The 17361-nt window shown below is 39.0% G+C and overlaps 1 protein-coding gene across 1 annotated transcript in view; it reads right to left on the reverse strand.

Annotated features, from left to right (window-relative positions):
• Positions 1 to 17361, reverse strand: part of PIGG (phosphatidylinositol glycan anchor biosynthesis class G (EMM blood group)) — a 96163-nt gene that overhangs the window by 31477 nt on the left and 47325 nt on the right. The window contains exons 11-12 of the mRNA XM_074166145.1: positions 15224 to 15533; positions 3938 to 4101 (exon numbers count right to left, since the gene is read on the reverse strand). Of these exons, the coding sequence (XP_074022246.1) occupies positions 3938 to 4101; positions 15224 to 15533 (474 nt within the window). The remainder of the gene's footprint in view (positions 1 to 3937; positions 4102 to 15223; positions 15534 to 17361) is intronic.

Below are 17361 nucleotides of genomic sequence, written 5' to 3' on the forward strand. Positions count from 1 at the left end.
AGAGAAGGATATAGGTTGTTCCTGGTGGACAAGTTGAACATGAGCAAGCAATGTTCCCTTGAGCCAACCCAGGGCTGTAATAGGAAAAGTAGAGGCAGCAGGCTGAGGAAAGCGATCTTTCCTCTCTGCTCAGCAGTGGTGAGATCACATCTGGGGTTCTGGATCCCATTCTAGGCTCCCCAGTATAGGACAGACATGGGTGTAATGGAGCAAGTCCACTGAAAGGTCACAAAGATGATGCAGGGCTTCGAGCATCTGACAATGAGAGGCTGAGAAAGCTGAGGTTGTTTAGCCTTGAGTAGAGAAGGCTCAGCAGGGATCTCACCAATGTACATAAACATCTAATGGGAAAAAGTAAAGAAGATGTACCCAGACTCTTCTCAGTGGTGCCCTGTGAAAGAGTGAAAGGCAAGGGACACAAACCAAAATATAACAAATTCCCTTTAAACATCAGAAAACAACTGTTTTACTGCAAGGGTTGTCATACACTGGAACAGGTTGCCCAAGGAGACCCTGCAGTGTCCATCCTTGGAGACACTCAGAAACCAACTAGACATGGCCCTCACGAGACAGATCTGGTTGACCCTTCTTTGGACGGGAGGGTCAAGTATTCTGTGATTTCATAAATCGAAAGTGCAGAGAAAGAAAAGGATATGAACATCTATTTGCCCCTAGGAAGTGACGTGCCAGTGGAGCTCAGCTTTTAAGAACTCCGGCAAGAAGCTCTGTTAAACCAACCCAACTGATGCAGCTATAAATTACAGGCGCTCTGCTAAGTAGCTGCAATAAACAAAGATAGTTAGCACTGAAGTCAGGCTTCCCTGCCCAGCTCAAGTTCCTCAGGTGCAACAGCTCTAAAATAGGCTGCAGGATGGTAGAGACTTTGCTAAGAATGGCACTGCTGAGCAGTTCTGGGCACATTCATTCCACTAAGACCGTACTAGGATGAGTCAGGAATCCCAACAACATCCTGTGGCAATCTCACTCAGCATACTCAAAAAAAACCAGGGCAGCTGGATTCTTTTAGACCTTCCTATCTGGAGGAAGTGGGGAAATGGTTTGAATTTCACTGACCAAGGCATATTGCTTATAAAACAATTAATAGGAAGCCTTTATAAAGAACATTCTAAAGCATCAAGCAGTTTTTTTTAAAAAGCTCAGTCTCTCATACGTTTAAGAAAACACATGAAGCAGCTGAACCTCTGCCTTCTGCAGTTTCAGCTGAGGCTCCAAGGAATAACGATAAAGTAATGAGACAACCATTTGGCCAGCAACATGAAAACATAAGAGTAAAATAAAAAGTGTACAGACCAAGTTCTGAGCACCATACCATACCAATTTAAACAAGTCCCAGCAGTACAGAAATTTCAGTCCAGAGTTATGCACTGTTCCATAGAGGAAACAACCTTACCAGTTGACCCAAATGAACCTTAAAATGGCTATAGATACAAACTGCTTGATGGAATCTACTTACATAAGCGATGTGGGTATTAGAGGTCACAGCTACCCACTTGAGAGCAGTTTAAACCAGCACTGTACCTGGCAACACTACTTAGCTGAGCTTTTAATCTGCAAAAATTCAACCAAGAAAACATCAGAACAACAATGAACGCTACTACAGAGGCACATTATTTGAAACAATACTAAACAAGTACAGATCCTCAAAGATTTTGTTACATAAAGTTTTTTATTATTTTGTTAGAAGAGCTTTCAAAAAACATGCTATATGATATCATTTTCTCTTCATTGTATGTTAGTGTTCATCACAGTCTGCAGGCTAGGGTTTAAACAACATTAAAACTTCAACTCTTTAAAAACATTACGGGAGCTCTAATTCTTTCCCTACCGCTCCCCAGATAATGGAACTGGGGTGATTTACTCCACTGTGCTTGGAGTCTTCAAAGGACAGGCAGAAAGCTCCAGTTCCAAAGCACCTACAGTGTAATAATGAAGAATGGAAAGTGGGACTGCTAAAAAATCCCACCAACACAGGAACATGGACGTGGCCAGTGAAACTGTCAAGCATTTTTAAACAAAGCATGGCAGAGGTATAAAGGAATTGGGAAAACCAGTAGATTAACAGAACGTAAGTAATACTTAGGGTCATGAGTCACATATTCACTAGAAGACAAGAGGCGGGGCTTTTTATAACTCTTATTAAAGTTCGAAAGAATGTAGAAAACTTGAAGAGCTTGAATACTGGGTAGATGTATTGATGAAGCAAAGCAGTAACTAAAGCTAAACTGATGAGCATTAGAAAGAGAGAGTTACAATTGAGTTTGGTGTCAAGACACCAGATAGTAAAGAAAATTCAAGAAAGGATTTTCTGTGGTTATACAAATCCAGACATCAATTATTAGTGTATGCCACATCTACTTCTCCTGAAGCAAAAAAATATCAGAATGAACAGAGAAATGGCTGGTTTTCAGAGACATTATACATAAAGACCAGTACTTAGACAGTATCAATCTATATAAGACCAAAGATGACTTCAAGATAGCTGGCCTCAGACTAAGAGGTAATGTTCTACAGTGAGTCTTAATCTACACTAAGGAGTGCATTACTAGGGCAATACAATAGCCCAGCACTGGGCTGCATAATTCCACTGCAATAAAGTTTGGGAGAGCTAGACATCTTTAGAGCGCAATATGGCAGACAGGCAAATCAATGAATAAGGTGAATAATAACTCTACCTGTTAAAGGTGCCTGTTAAAACAGAGCAGTGGACTGTGCAGGCATTTAGCCTGTTAGAACAGGTCCTTCCTGGTTCAAAAACCTCCACTAGTCTATGCAGCTTGGACAGCTGGGGATCCCATCTCCTCATGCCTTTGATGAACACACATGTGCCAACACAAGCTCACAGTATAGGTATAGCCCAAAACAAACAAGCAAAAGGAGAAGAGAAAAGCCAGAAAACAAAATGCGCTGACAGGATGAGACAGGATGACACTACGTAGATAAAGAGAAATCAGAGATTTACAGAGGATGACAATGCATAAGGCAAAGAGCTGCAATAAACTAAATATTGTCTAAAATCCCACCTGCCAAGCCCACTGCATCATTTTGTTCCCCATTTAAAAAAAAAAAATAATAAAATGTACATTTAAATTCCACAGATAATAGAGAAAAGACTCTGGGATGGTAAGAATTTAGTCACTGTCAAATGTTATTTCTGTGAAAATATATCAAGTTTTTGAAATTGTGCATTGACATATGATGAAGAACTTACAACTCCTCTCTCTATTTTAACATACTGCATCTCATGGATGATGAGTGAAATGTAGTATTAGAGAGTCCAGTTGCATTTTACATGCACATTCTAAGTTACATAAGCATTTTCCAACTATGTCTTCTCAAAATTCCAAAAGCAGCAATTCCTTTTACATTAGCCCATCCGCTACACAAGATACCCAAAGTAAAAATATTTTAGCTACAAATGACTGCAATAACCAGTAACATACAATAAAATAAATCTGTTTTATTTATAAAATGTTGTATGTCACTATGCCAAACAAGGACAGACATTCAAAGAACAGCATGTTAGTTATGTTTGAATTCTATTAAAAGTCCTTCTCAGGTTTCCTAGTTAATAGGTTCCAAGAAGAATGCTTTTAGGCTGCATATGCTATTACAACAAAACATAATAAAATTTTAAGTAATTTAGCACAGCAAACTGAGAACTCATTAAGAAATAAAATTAGTAAAACATACATGTATATTCCCAGTGCAAAACTTCTGCAGAGAAAATGGAACTGGAAGAGTGAGGTGATACAAACTCATACCAAAAAGAAGAACATGCATTTTCTTCATAGAAAACTAACTTCCAAGGAAAAAAACTATTGGAACAAAATTGTTTGAAAAGCTATATACTATATATGAATGGTATTTATATCTGCAGTGCATAGAGAAGCATTACTTTAGTTCAAAACATGATTACCTGCTAACTTCAGAACTCAAGTAGCACAGCAGATGAATGGCCCAAAGCAAAGGTCCTGCGTATGTTGCAAATGCTGTAAGGAAAATAGCTGGTATCTCTAGATAGCTTTCTAGTCCCACAAAACCTGCTGAAATATCCACAGTAGCAATGCCATTTGAATTTCCCTGAAAATAGAAATAAAAAAGTAAAGGTTTAAATATCTCCAAAGAACTGTTTAGAATACATTAGAGTAATAGTAATTATTGCACTGTTTAAAGACTTACTCTGTAAGCCACTTTACAGTACAGCCATATTCTTTACATCCGAATTTCAATAAAGCAGCTTACAAAACAAGAGCTTTTCTTTAGGATTTACAGACCAATGAAGGCATAAACAGCATGCTCTTTTGCTTGTCTTATTTTGTCTGCAAATTAACATGTTGTTTAATAAATTACATCAAAAAAAGATTTTAAAGCAAGCAGCTGCACTTGCTGATTTCAGTTACAGCAATGAAAAAAAAAATGCATTTTTCATCACAAATGGTTCAAACCCAAGACGTTAGGCCTGTTGCCTAAAATTACAAGGAAATAAATATTTCTTGCCATTAGAGACAAAAGGGCTCTGATTTAGAGCTGTAGTGGAACACTACCCTGCCCACCTGCCTGCCCCACAAAGTTGCTGCATGTAACTGGATTAAAACAGGCATTTAAAACCTAGAAAGAGAAAAATGAAAAGAACATACAGCAATGAACGTATCAAGAGCTGTCCAAGACTTGTATGTTTTACCCAGTTTTCTTTTTCAGTGGCTATGACCACTAAATAACAAAGGATAATATAAAATTGAAGGAAGCATTTTCCACTGAAAATGCCCAAGTATTTAAATTTACTCAAATACCTAAGCAGCAAGCACACCCTTTGATTAAGGCAGAATATTTCTTAGCTTTGCAGGTCACAGACAGGTTTCTTCAGACTAGTGTGAAAGCTCTCAGACATTCTTACTCTACCTGGAGAAGCTGATCGGTTTCTAGAGCACTGCTATTCTAACAGCGATCAAACTCTCCTTTTTCTCCTACAGAACACCGGAACAACCCAAATGTAAGGACTGTCACCACCGATAGCCTCAGATCCAGCCCCAGCAGCCCATGAGGAGTGGTGGCTCCCCCTTTCCCTCCAACCTGATCTCCTCTCACCTTAGTAACTGCAGTCTTCTTGAACTGCAAGTTACCCCAGCAAGGAAGCACTATCATCAAATACGTGTCTGCATTGCCCACGAAATCCAGAGCACACAGGAAAGCACGAAAAATAGGTAGCTTTTTCAGGTACATAAGTAACAAGGTACCAGGGACAGCAAAAACCCTGTTCCTAAAACAGGTCTAAAATCTAAGGAGAAAAATGGCATCTATGTTGACAGAATGACTCAGAGCTCATTATCAGTAGTCATCATCAGTAGGTGAATCGTACCATGAAGATATTCGCAGAATGTAAGGGGAGCTTGAAGCTGTAAGAGGGCAGTAAGGTATGGATTTTACCAAGATATCATACAGCAGAAAAAGCTTGACTTATGACTGTCTTTCTCATTTTGACCTTCACCATGCACTACTGTAGTAAAGTATTGTTACGGTGCACCAGTGTAATAAGTTATTGTTATGCATTTAGTATAATCTTCAGGAATGACAGAAGCAGAGCAAAGAATAACTAATGACAACCAGTTAAAGAAAAATTGTATCTGTGCCTTAGAACCTCTAAGATGAGACTGGAAAAGAAAGCTATACAACAAGACTCCTCCTCAGGTTTAAGGCATATAGACTGAGGACATGGAAGGAGCAGAAACGTCAGGTACAGCGTTTTCAGAGCAGGGCAGGGTGCTGCTCCTCAAAAAGCAAAAGTTTGACAGAGACAGGTAGGGAGAGAACCTGCTTTCTTTTACCCCAATCCCTGTCCACAGCAACATGTATTCTCCCCGCCACATCTGCTTATTTTCTCTCCCCTCCTTCTCCTCTGTATGATGCATGCAGAGTAGAAAAGCTGAGGCATCAGGCTGATGAAGAGCTGAAAGGTGTCTTCACATGTTTGCTCCACTTGCACATACGCATGGTTGATCCTTGGTACCTTGGGGCAACTTCCCATCCCACTGTATGTGAGAAGGAGCAAGGGTAAATGTAGCACCTGGGAGTGCGTGGCACTGGTCCTGCACAACAGGGCAAACAGAGGTACTCTCCTCTGGAAGGCAGTGAGGACAGAGGAAGGAACCAGGAGGTAGGAGCAGCACCTTCTTCCCAACTCCCTGTGGTTCCCTTCACACACAGCTGACTCCACCTACCTCTGACTTAGTTTAAAAGGAGGAGGTGTTCCTGCCCATGGCAGGGGGTTGGAACTAGATGGTCCCTTAAGGTCCCTTCCAACCTAAACCATTCCATGATTGTAAAGCGATGTAGCTGTAGAACAAGGAGAGCAAGGATGCACACACTTGGATTCACACACTTACAACTCTGACCACACTAGATGTTAAGTGTTCAAACACCCAACTCTCACCAGGAATCTGCTGAGCCTCACAGATGGCTCCACAGCCACTATTGGAAGAGTCCTGCCAGGCAGTAAGAAGCATTTTTTTATTCACATTATATATCCTTCTCCAAGACTAATTCATATATTTGAACTGAATTCTTGTAGCTTGTAACTTCTAATACTCCACACAATACGTGACAAATAACTGACAATTCAGAGTGTCTGGTTTTATTTTAGAGTATCACTCAAGTATTTCAAACAGTGCAATAGCTTATTGTGGTAAGGGCAGAAAGTGACAGGAGACAACACACTATTGCACAAAAGCACTCCATGATAACCTGTCATGATCTAGATCAATGAAGCACAAATATAAGAACACTGGCTAGAGAAACTAGCCAGCACATTTGCTGTAGTAACAGAGGAGAATCCCTCCATAGACAGCAATTAAAACAATCTAAAACCCTCTTCAAAGTTGCAATGATTTTTCTGAAAATTTTTCAGATATGACATCACTCACTGAATATGAGCTATTACCTGCAGTATCTCAATAACTCTCGCTGAACTGAGAAGTACAGAGGTGCAAGACAAAACTGACGTGCTTTTGGCATGTTCAATGACTGATACAGCAGACCATTACCGCACTTCCACTGAGCCCTTCACATAATTTTACACCTTTCTAGTAATTGAAATTCTATAAAGAAGCATAGAACTAGGAATTTATTTCAATTGTTTAAAGCAAAGAATTTAAGGTGAAAAAATGAAGTCATTGGAAAAGGTTGGCTGGAACGGTTCTGCTGCCTCCATCCTTGGAGGTTTCAAGACCCTGAGCAACTGGTCTGACCTCATAGCTGACGTTGCTCTAGGTTGAACTGTGGACCTTCTGAGGTCCTCTCCAATGTACATTATCCTACAATGCTTTGAAATCGTAACAACAGAAAGCTATAAGCCACTTTAATATGTGACACAGCCCATCTCTCTACTTAAAGGCAAGAAGAATTAGATACAAATGATTCTGAAAACATACAAAACTATCGTCTTCTCTTCTGGCGATAAAAAATATCAGAAAGTACAAAAAAGTCTTAAAGGTTTTAAGACAGTATTTTCTTTCTCCTCTTCTGTAGATATACTGCTCTCAGGGTAGGACCAAAAAAACCCCACAAGACTAATAAATACATATATGGAATTTTTGTTCATTTATGAGCTTTCATCCAAGGTAACTAAAATAGTTTCAGAAATATTTACAGCAACATAATTTTTTTAGGAGCTGCTATAGTTAAAAGAAACAAACAACGTATTTATTCTCAATGCATTTGAAGGGCAAGTTGCAATGATAAAGATATAGTATACTTCTGGGAATTGACTGTTGAGTTATGAGATGTGGACAACTCAGAGCTTAGGAAAAAACAATCAATCATTCAAGCTTGTTGAAAAACTCATCAAGAGGTTCTCAAGCTTGCAATAATATCCTGACAAAGAAGTAGCATTCTGACTAGATGTATTAATTTCATATCTGTTTGACAAAACTGGAGTAGTTTTAACTTTGCTTCTCTTCATCGATTTACACAAAGCAATAAATAAAGCAAAGACCCTAGCTACTAAAACAAGGCTAAAAAATTACTAAAAGGTGGTTTTACTCAGCTCCACTTAAATAACACAGGACTTTATCTAGTCAAGCTCTGAAAACCTCCAAGCATGAAGATGCACAACCTGTGTGAGCAACCTTTTCCACTGCTTAGTATTCACAACAATCATGCTAGAAGTCTGGAAAAATGAGTTAATGTGTAGTCTTCCCATGTAAGTTACAACTCTTTAATAGATTTGCCTTTTAGGTTCACATTGTCAGAAAGCATCAAGGGCCAGCTGGTTCTGCGAGGGAAGGTAAGCTGGGAAATGAGCGTGAAAACAAGGCAGGTGAGAGCAGTAAGTCAGGAGGACTGGGAATGCTCAGTGGCACATCCAGCTCAGGACTGGATCCAGAGACAATGATCGGGACCAGACACAGTCCAGGGATCACACAGCAAGTCTGGAATGACAAGACAGGTACAAGATTAGGCCAGGAAGTCCAGCCACCACATCCAGGTCTAGGTCCAGGTCCAGGTCAGGATCAAGAAGGTACAAGAAAGGCACAGACACACCTGCTTACACAGCTGTGACACAGCACAGGCAGTAAAGCATCAGACTAAAAGCAGCTCCCAAAGGAGAGGGCCAGGCTCTTCAGTCTAACTTTTCTCCCAACAGCTCCTCTCAGTTAAGAAGATGACCTTGAACTCCGCTTAAACTAAACTCCTAACAAGAAATGCACTCAAAGCGCTGGCACAGATGAAGTGTAGAATGCAAAACCAAGTGTAAGCTCAAGGAATTTGTTTTCAACCCATACCTGGTTTTTTTTTCTCCTTAAGATCAAAATACTAGCTTCCACACTCAGACACTTCATCTTTCCCCCACACTTTCATCAACTGATTAATGAAAAATTCCTATGAACCTTGCTTACTCTGTACACTTAGGATTTTCACAGCTATACTTCCATAAAGTCTTTAAGAACCCTGAAATATTTTTTCGAAAGAACACTGCCTCATACATTAAATATGCTATCTTGAACAAGGCTATTTTTACTCGCTATCATATTCAAAAAGGCCATCACTTATGTTCCACACTTAGTGAGACAGAGTTACTGTTTTTGTCATTACATACCCTCTTGCCTACCAAGATTTAATAGAGGCTCAGCAACATGAGTAAGAAGTCGCCTTCTCATAATCACACCAAGACACGTGCAAAAAGTAGTTCTCCAAATCTCTCTCCCATTTCCAGATGGAAGGGTTTTATATTTAGTTTGTATTTCTCTTGTCCTGCCTCATTTATCTAGCACAGTTTAAATTTAGTTCCAATCTGATCTACATCAACAACAAATTTCAGTGTTTTTGAATTTCTGTATTTCAACCATAAACCTGCTATCATTTTTTCATGCTACATTATATCATTATGCCTGTCTGGAAATTAAAAACCTAGCACCATTCTGAACCCAGCCAGTTTAATAGTGGTAGCTCCAGTAACCACAAAAAACTTGAGGAAAGAGTCAGGTAAGATATTTAAAATAAATAATTAAAATAAAAGATATTTAAATATATGCCAGCAGTGCACATCATGCCTAATAATACAGTTGTGCTTCCTTCACATCTCTCCCCTAGCATTCAAGTATAGGTATTGCTTGCTCCAGAGGTAGTAAACGAATGACTAGCTGGTACCAACGCAGGCTGAACGGAAGTCAATACTGAAGTTGAGAACTTTCTCTGGCAGAAACAGCCCCGTTGTACTTCCTTAAAGTTTATTCAATATTTGAGAACAAGTGATACATACTCTGCCTGAACTAAAACTCTTTCCTAAGTTAGTCAAAATGTAAGACCTCAGTGTTGATGGTCATGATCAAGACGGGTAGTGCTAAATGAGAGACACCTGCAGTTTACTCAGTATGAGTCATGTATCTTCACTGGAAGGCATAGAATTAAAGAGGGGATCTCAAAGCTGTCACTAAGCAAAGACCTTCCTGTTTTTCACACAAGAAAAAGGAAAAAGATTAAATGTTTTATTCAAACAATTAAAATCTAAAACACTAAACCAGAATGCTACATCATGAAAAGTATGCGTACTTTCAGAGTTCCACCTTCCATCACTCAGGTAAGGAAGAGCTGGAAAGTGCACACAAAATCATCTGTGGCTTCTCCTGAGGTCACTCGTCTATGGTACTCTCAACGTGTACATAAAGACTTAAAGCTTGAGTGCCTGCCTCTGTCACAAGAGGCGTGAGTAAACAGGGGAACCTGCATTGCCAAGCGAAGAGAGTGTTTATAACACACCTGAAGGGGAGGTTATCTCTAAGTGTTTGGAGCTGGGGGGGAGGATGACAGGAGGCACTGCAAGGGTGAGGGCTAGATCTTTTTCAAATCAGGCATACAAAATGGCAAAGAAACTGATGAGTGTTCATGTGTTGTATATCTGATAGGGATCCTGCATCTATAGTTCAGTGACTGCCAGTTAATTAAATGCCATTAATATATGGCTGCCAGTTAATTATGTGTCACTAATAAATCAATAAACCACTTCAATCCTGATTTCAAGCTGCAAAAACTGAGCAGGTTTTCTCCTGCAACAAGTCATTTGTGCTGTAGACTCTAACACAAAGGAAAGGGAAGGACAAACTTAAATATATGCAAGAAAAATAACTAATGAAGAAGTGGGTTTTGAAGGTTGCCAGGGTTTAATTTTCCCTGGAAATGCAGAGCAGAATGCTTACATCCTAAGCAAACTGACATAAAAAGAGTATGAAATTAAACATAATTTCTGGAAGAAGTTTCTTACATCCTTGGATCTACAGTCACAGACAGGAAAACCTGTTCTCAGAAAAAACTGAGAGAAATTCACCTATTGAAGAGAGAGCATTAATTAGATTTTAAGGAACTTTTGTAGCCTCTGTAATTTTATGAGCTACCAGCTTGACCACTCTACTTTTCTATACTAATATTTTGCATATCAGATAATTCAGATATCTGCTTTCAATTGTGAAAGGAAAAAACCTCTTAGCCTTGTATGATTCAATCTGGTCCTTTCCATACCTGCAGAACCATTTTTTTATCAGAGAATAAAAGAACAAAGCTAACCTCTGAAGGGTGGTTATTTTGGTCAAACTCCTAATCTCCATCCTGGAAAGGGCATCTAATGTAAATGTACTTACAGTATTTTTAAAAGAGAACTGTCAACTTGTTCTCTAAGGAGTAGGGGGTGGAAGAAAATCCTATCTGTCTTGAACCTTAAAAGCACTTTTTCCTTTAGCAGAATTGATTTCTCTATTTTTGAAACATCTCTAGAATGTTGTGAAAATAGAAAAAATAGAGAATGGTTAGGGTTGGAAAGGACCTTAAAACGCATCTAGTTCCAACCCCTCTGCCATGGGCAGGGACACCTTCCACTAGACCAGGTTGCTCAAAGCCACATCCAGCCTGGTCTTGAACACTTCTAGGGATGGGCAATACCCAATCTTATTTCCAATAGGAGAAATAGAGATAGAGAAATAGAGATAAATAAAGTAGAGAAAATAGAGAAATCAGCCACAAACAAAATTGTTCTTTCTAAAATAAATCCCTCCTGTTTTACTCCAATCCATTTGTCATTTTATTCTCTCTTAGGCATGCTGAATGGGCACAGACCTTGGTTTCCCAAGTAGGCAGCAAAAAAAAAAAATCTACAAAAGACTGTTGGCAAGTTTTTCTGAAATAGACATTTTTTTCAAAGGGCCCAGTACTAAACAGAGTAAGAATTTGTCAAAATTTTTGCTAAGCTGTTGCTAAATTCAGAATAATATCTTCAAACTTGAAGTTTACAGACATGTAACGGGACACAAAAAGGCAGCTCCTTATATGGATCTGCTCTATATCATATCTCGGACTTAACAGACGAGCACGGGAAACAACAATGCGGGGGGAGGGAGCGGGGAGAGAAGCTTTGTTCTGCTTTTACCAGAAGTTTTACTAAGTAACTGTCACCCTTCATTCTACAGATCTTAGAGTGACAGGAGATGCACAAAGCAATCTGGCTCACAACAAACCAATGGAGAATTTCTCCTTCCTGAGCTTTGGATGTTGAGTTTCCACGGCACATCTAAGTGCAAGAGACTCCCTTGTAAGAGCAAATTTTTAAAATATCCTCAAGTCTGCTGAAATCTGTATCATACTGGACGTTATTATTTCCAAAGGAAACACATCTAGAAGAAATGTCAAAATTGCGAGCAGGGTGATGAGGGGTGGATGCCCTGAAAATGCAGGATATCCAACAGCACAATGTGCAGCAAATTTAAACGGAAATCACTTCTTTCAGTCTTCTAAAACCCAAACATCTCCTCAATTGCAAGAGTAGTTGAAAGTGCAAAAAAGTAGTCACTAAAAAGAAAAATCTTGAAACATATGTCTATCTTCTCACTAACACTAGTATAAAACCACTAAAAAAACTGAACACTCTATCAGATCTGTTACCTTTTACTGGTCTTGAATAAATATATTTTTATTGGTATAGAAAAAACCCTTTAGCAATGACATAGTCAAATGGAAAGAGGTATCATGCTCTTGGTGGCCTCTGATAGCTTATTTCTGAAGCAGCTGAACACATTTTCAAAAGTTCATGGAAATTCTTCCAGAAAAGTTACTTCCCAATTTTTTTGCAGCACTCAGATTATAGACTACATAAAATTTAACCTGGCAAATTACACTTCCACAGCAAATGTATTATTTCAGAAAGCCCTTATTTTCTATTCCATCATACCATATTGGCCAAAGATACATGGGCTACATGTATTTAATGCACTTTCACCTTACAAGGAGGCTTTTAACACCATGTCCCATAACATCCTCACAGGCAAACTGAAGCAGTACAGGCTGGGAAAGTAGACAGTGAGGTACACCGAAAACTGGCTCAGCTGCTGGGCTCACACAGTTGTGATCAGCAGTACAAAGTCCGCCCAGAGGCCAGTAACTAGTAGTCAACCCCAGGGCTTCACACTGGGGCCAATACTGTTTGACATCATCATTAATGACCTGGACAATGGGACAGAGTGCCCCCTTGACAAGTCTGCTCACAATACAAAACTGGGAGGAGTGGTTGATAAGCAGATGGGTCTGCTGCCATTGAGAAGCACTTTGCCAGGCTAAAGAAATGGGCTGACAAGAAACTCAAGAAGTTCAGCAACAGGCAATGTGAAATCCCACACTTGGGGATGTATAAATCCATGCCCTGGATCAGGCTAGGGGCTAACCATATTGAAAGCAGCTTGGCACAGATGGACACGGGGGTCTTGGTGGACACTATGTTGTCTATCAGCCAGCCATTTGACCTTTGTGCAAAGATCAACAGAATCTACAACTGCATTAGGGCAAGCATCACTAGCCAGTTGAGTGGGATGCTCCATTCCCTCTATTAAGAAGTGGTGAGATCCCATCTGGACTCCTGGGTCCAGTTCTGGGGTCCCCAGCACAAGACAGACATGGATGTACTGGATAAAGTCCACTGAAGAGTGACAAAGATCATGATGGGAATGAAACATCTGTCATACAAACATTGATCTGAATGCACTGGTTCTGTTTACTCCCAAAAGGAGAAAGCTCAGCAGGAATCATAAAAATGTGTATTCCCTGATGAGGGGAAGTGAAGAATATGTAGCCAGACTAACCTTCTCAGTCACTATCAGTAGTGACTAGCAAAAGGATGAAAAACAACGCACACAAACTGAAATACAAGAAGTTCTGTTTAAACATCAGAAAAAGCATTTTTACTGACTAAAGTGGTCAAGCACTTGGACCAACTGCCCAGAGAGGCTGCAGACTCTTCATCCTTGCAGGTACTTAAAATCAGACTGGACACAGTCCAGACCAGCCTGATCTGGTTGACCTGCCATTGGACAGGAGTAGGTTGGACTGAATAATGTCCAAAGGCGCCTTCAAGCCTCTACTCTTCTGTGATTTGGTGGTTCTGTAAAATTCTCAGCCAATTGTAACAAGAATTCATCATCACTGAAAACGGGTACTTTATAAAAACATTCAATCCTTTATTTATTAGTCCTTTTTCCATAAGTATTTTCCTGCCAGCAAATTTCGAGCAGCTGCTTTTGCTTGGTACCTCAGTACTGATAGGGCCCTGCCTTCAGCCTTTCAGCCCGCTAAGGGCTGTTCTCAGAACGCCATGATCAGATCTGACTGCCTGAACAGTAATACTCAAGACATGCAAAACTCAACCAAGAAATGATACATCCTCTGAGCAGAACTGGGTAGAAAGGGATGAATCATCATGATCTCATCCCCATCAGCAATGTCCTATCCTGACATACTTTCAGAGCAAAGTCAAGCCAATCCTCAGTCAGTACTAACAGGATCAGAAACAGAGTAGGAAGTACCCTAAGCTTGACCACAGTTTTAACATTCTCAGCCATATCTCAAAAGTAAAGCCCATGCAGGTCTTACCTTGAAATTCTGCAACAAATCAGAAAGCCTCTCCCTCCTGATTCCCAACTTAACAAATGCTCTCTTAAGACTCTCTCCTGCTTCTGCAGGGGAGTTGGACTAGATGATCTTTATGGTCCCTTACAACTCTAAAAATTCAGTGAAATTCAGTTAAAGACAGTCTGCTACACTAAGTTTCCAACATTATTAGAATTGAAAAGAACCTCTCCAGCTACAATGCTATGTAAAGTTTTTGTGGAATTACAACTTTATTTGCAATGTGGAGAACTATGTTATTGAAATTAGTAAGGCTCCTCGGGGAAAGTTGATACTATTTGATATAAGAATGACAATTAGTCCTGATTCTTATAAGAGACATTATCTTGTCACAGAGCTTCCCTTCAGTCTTAAACTGTATGTAGACCTATTGTGATGCTATCAAAGGTCTTGTAAGCCTCAAGAAAGGGGGACAAAAATCCATCTGCCTCACATGGGTAGTAATCAACTCAGGTGAAATTTTTAAATTTATTATCACTAGAACAGTACTTAGGAGGCCCACTTACAGATCAAACTCGTCTCTGATATAGGTATCCAATATTTTTAACACTTTCAGAAATATATATTGAGGATAAGTTATCAAGGTATGCATCTTTCCCTGATTCTGAAAACAAAATATTAATAATACAGTTAGAAACTAAACCATTCTGAGAACTCCGTAAACTCTTCCACTCTGAGATTCAGTTGGCATTTTACTCACAATGGACAATATTTCTTTCAAAAACTATTCCCCCTCCCAGCCCTGTAGCAGGGAGAGTATTCAGCTTACCTGAAAATAGAAGAAAGCTTGACCGAACCAGTAGTGCATGATAGTAATCTGTGCTGCATCAAATTTCAAAGGTCTCCAGATATATTTTGTCATCATTGTCTGAATCAGCAGACAAAACACCAAGACTGGTAAATTGTGAGGTCTAAATAGAAGCGCTGCTAGTAGAACCAATCCATTATACACTTCCCATAATCCTGTACTCTTCACGCTGGAGTCTGCAGAAATAACCTGTGACTTTAGTAAATCTTTAGTGCCAGTGAAGATTATGCCAAGAACAAAGACATAAACAAAACGAGCTTCAGTAATCCCCCTAAAGAGGAAATTAAAAAAAAAAAAAAGGTAATAATAATCAATAAATAAATAAAACAGAACGATGAGCTACTTACTAATATGTATTTCACGGGTCAAAAAGTCTCTCAAGAGACGTGCAAGACCAATGCAGTTCCGCCAAACAGGTTAAATTCAAAGGCCAGTACTGGCCAATTTCATGAGAGCGTTCTCAAATACAAAAGACTCTAAAATGGTTCATACTTACATTACTACACCTCCAAATTAAATTTAGCAAACAAAAAGCTTGTGCTAAGAACTAAACTTATCTAAAATATAAAAATGAAATTATATGTCAATTAACGTAACCATAATAAGTCTATGTTACTACTATTCAAGGTCTAGATCCATAAATATATTCATATAAATATGCCTTTTACGTAGCATAATGAATTTCCACAAAAATACTCCTTACAGTGATAGGAAACTTTATTTCAGTAATTAAATTAACTTAAAAATGACTATTCCCTTTAAGCTCTTCAGTGATTTTTCACAACATATTCACACAAACATGTTTCTTTTTAGCCAACCAAAAAGACAGCAATAGAATTTGAAAAGCCTTATTTCAGTCTGAAATTTCTGCACACCACAGACATGTTCTTACCTTACACGACTACACAGATATACAGGTATGCTGGTTTACGCCTTTTTTCCCATTTTTCAAATCCCTAAGCAATCCCATTACAAAAAGAAATAATGTTTTAAGTAGTAAGTGTAATTAGTATCTACTGCAATGTTCATTGCACCTATAATTGCATTGGTCTCTTCATTTCTAGTTAAAGTCAGTTTCTGAAGAAAACACAGACACCTCGTCCAAAAGTTGACGAGGACCAGTAGGCTTAAAAACTGTGACCTGTTACTCTCAAAGTGCAGGGCCCAAGGAACAAAGAAAATGAAAGCAGATATTTTTACGTTTACTGGGCAAAAAATGTCACAGATTACATTAGTGTGAGCTAAGCTATAATAATAATACAATGAACTCACCAAATGAGCATATTAAAAAAACTGTGATTATAAATCTAATTTTTTCTAGCAAAAGAGAAAAATACACATTATCTACACACTTTATCTTTAATTTAATATACTCTATCCTTAGGGATTACCAATCACTTTATAGATGAGTGGTGAACAAACATGGTCTCCTACAAAGTTAATATAACTCACTCAGAAGTGAGGATTCTTGAGTCATCTGGCCTTAGTAACATATGGACGACTAGACCATGACACTAAAAATAGTAAAAGCACAGTTACACTTGGTGTAATTAGTGTAACTATCTGACTACAGAAAACATCACTAGTCAAAATTTCTAAAAATAAATTTCTCCTTTTAAATTTAATTTTTTTTTCAGACTTTGGAAGGTCACCTTCCTTGTCAAACAACTACTAACAAATGAGCTTGAATTCAATCTTTCTTTTCCACATACAGGAATGAGAACTAAAAAGCAAGAGGTTAAAAAATAAGCAATAGTATTTACATGTTCAGTTTTCTTTTTGCAGCCACAGAACCAAGAAAAAAGGCAAAACCATGTCAAGATAGTGATGTGGCCTTCCTAAACCTGGATGCAGTGCTCTGTTCTGTCGTTTTGCTTTCAAATGTTCAAACTCATACCTAGTGGTCTACACAAAGGGGCTTTACTATTTTATTCCCTTAAATAGCAAGCCTTTGTGAACCCCCACACCCAGACCCACTGGCTTTTTCCTTTGGGAGGGGGGGAGAGGAGTGGGAGTTGTGTGTTAGAAACAGTAAAGTTCAGAGAGTTCCTACGTTCCTGGTTAATGCAGAAATTCAGTGCCCCTTTTCAGTATCTGTG

Source organism: Numenius arquata, chromosome Z (assembly GCF_964106895.1).
Source record: "Numenius arquata chromosome Z, bNumArq3.hap1.1, whole genome shotgun sequence".
Taxonomy (NCBI): Eukaryota; Metazoa; Chordata; class Aves; order Charadriiformes; family Scolopacidae; genus Numenius; species Numenius arquata.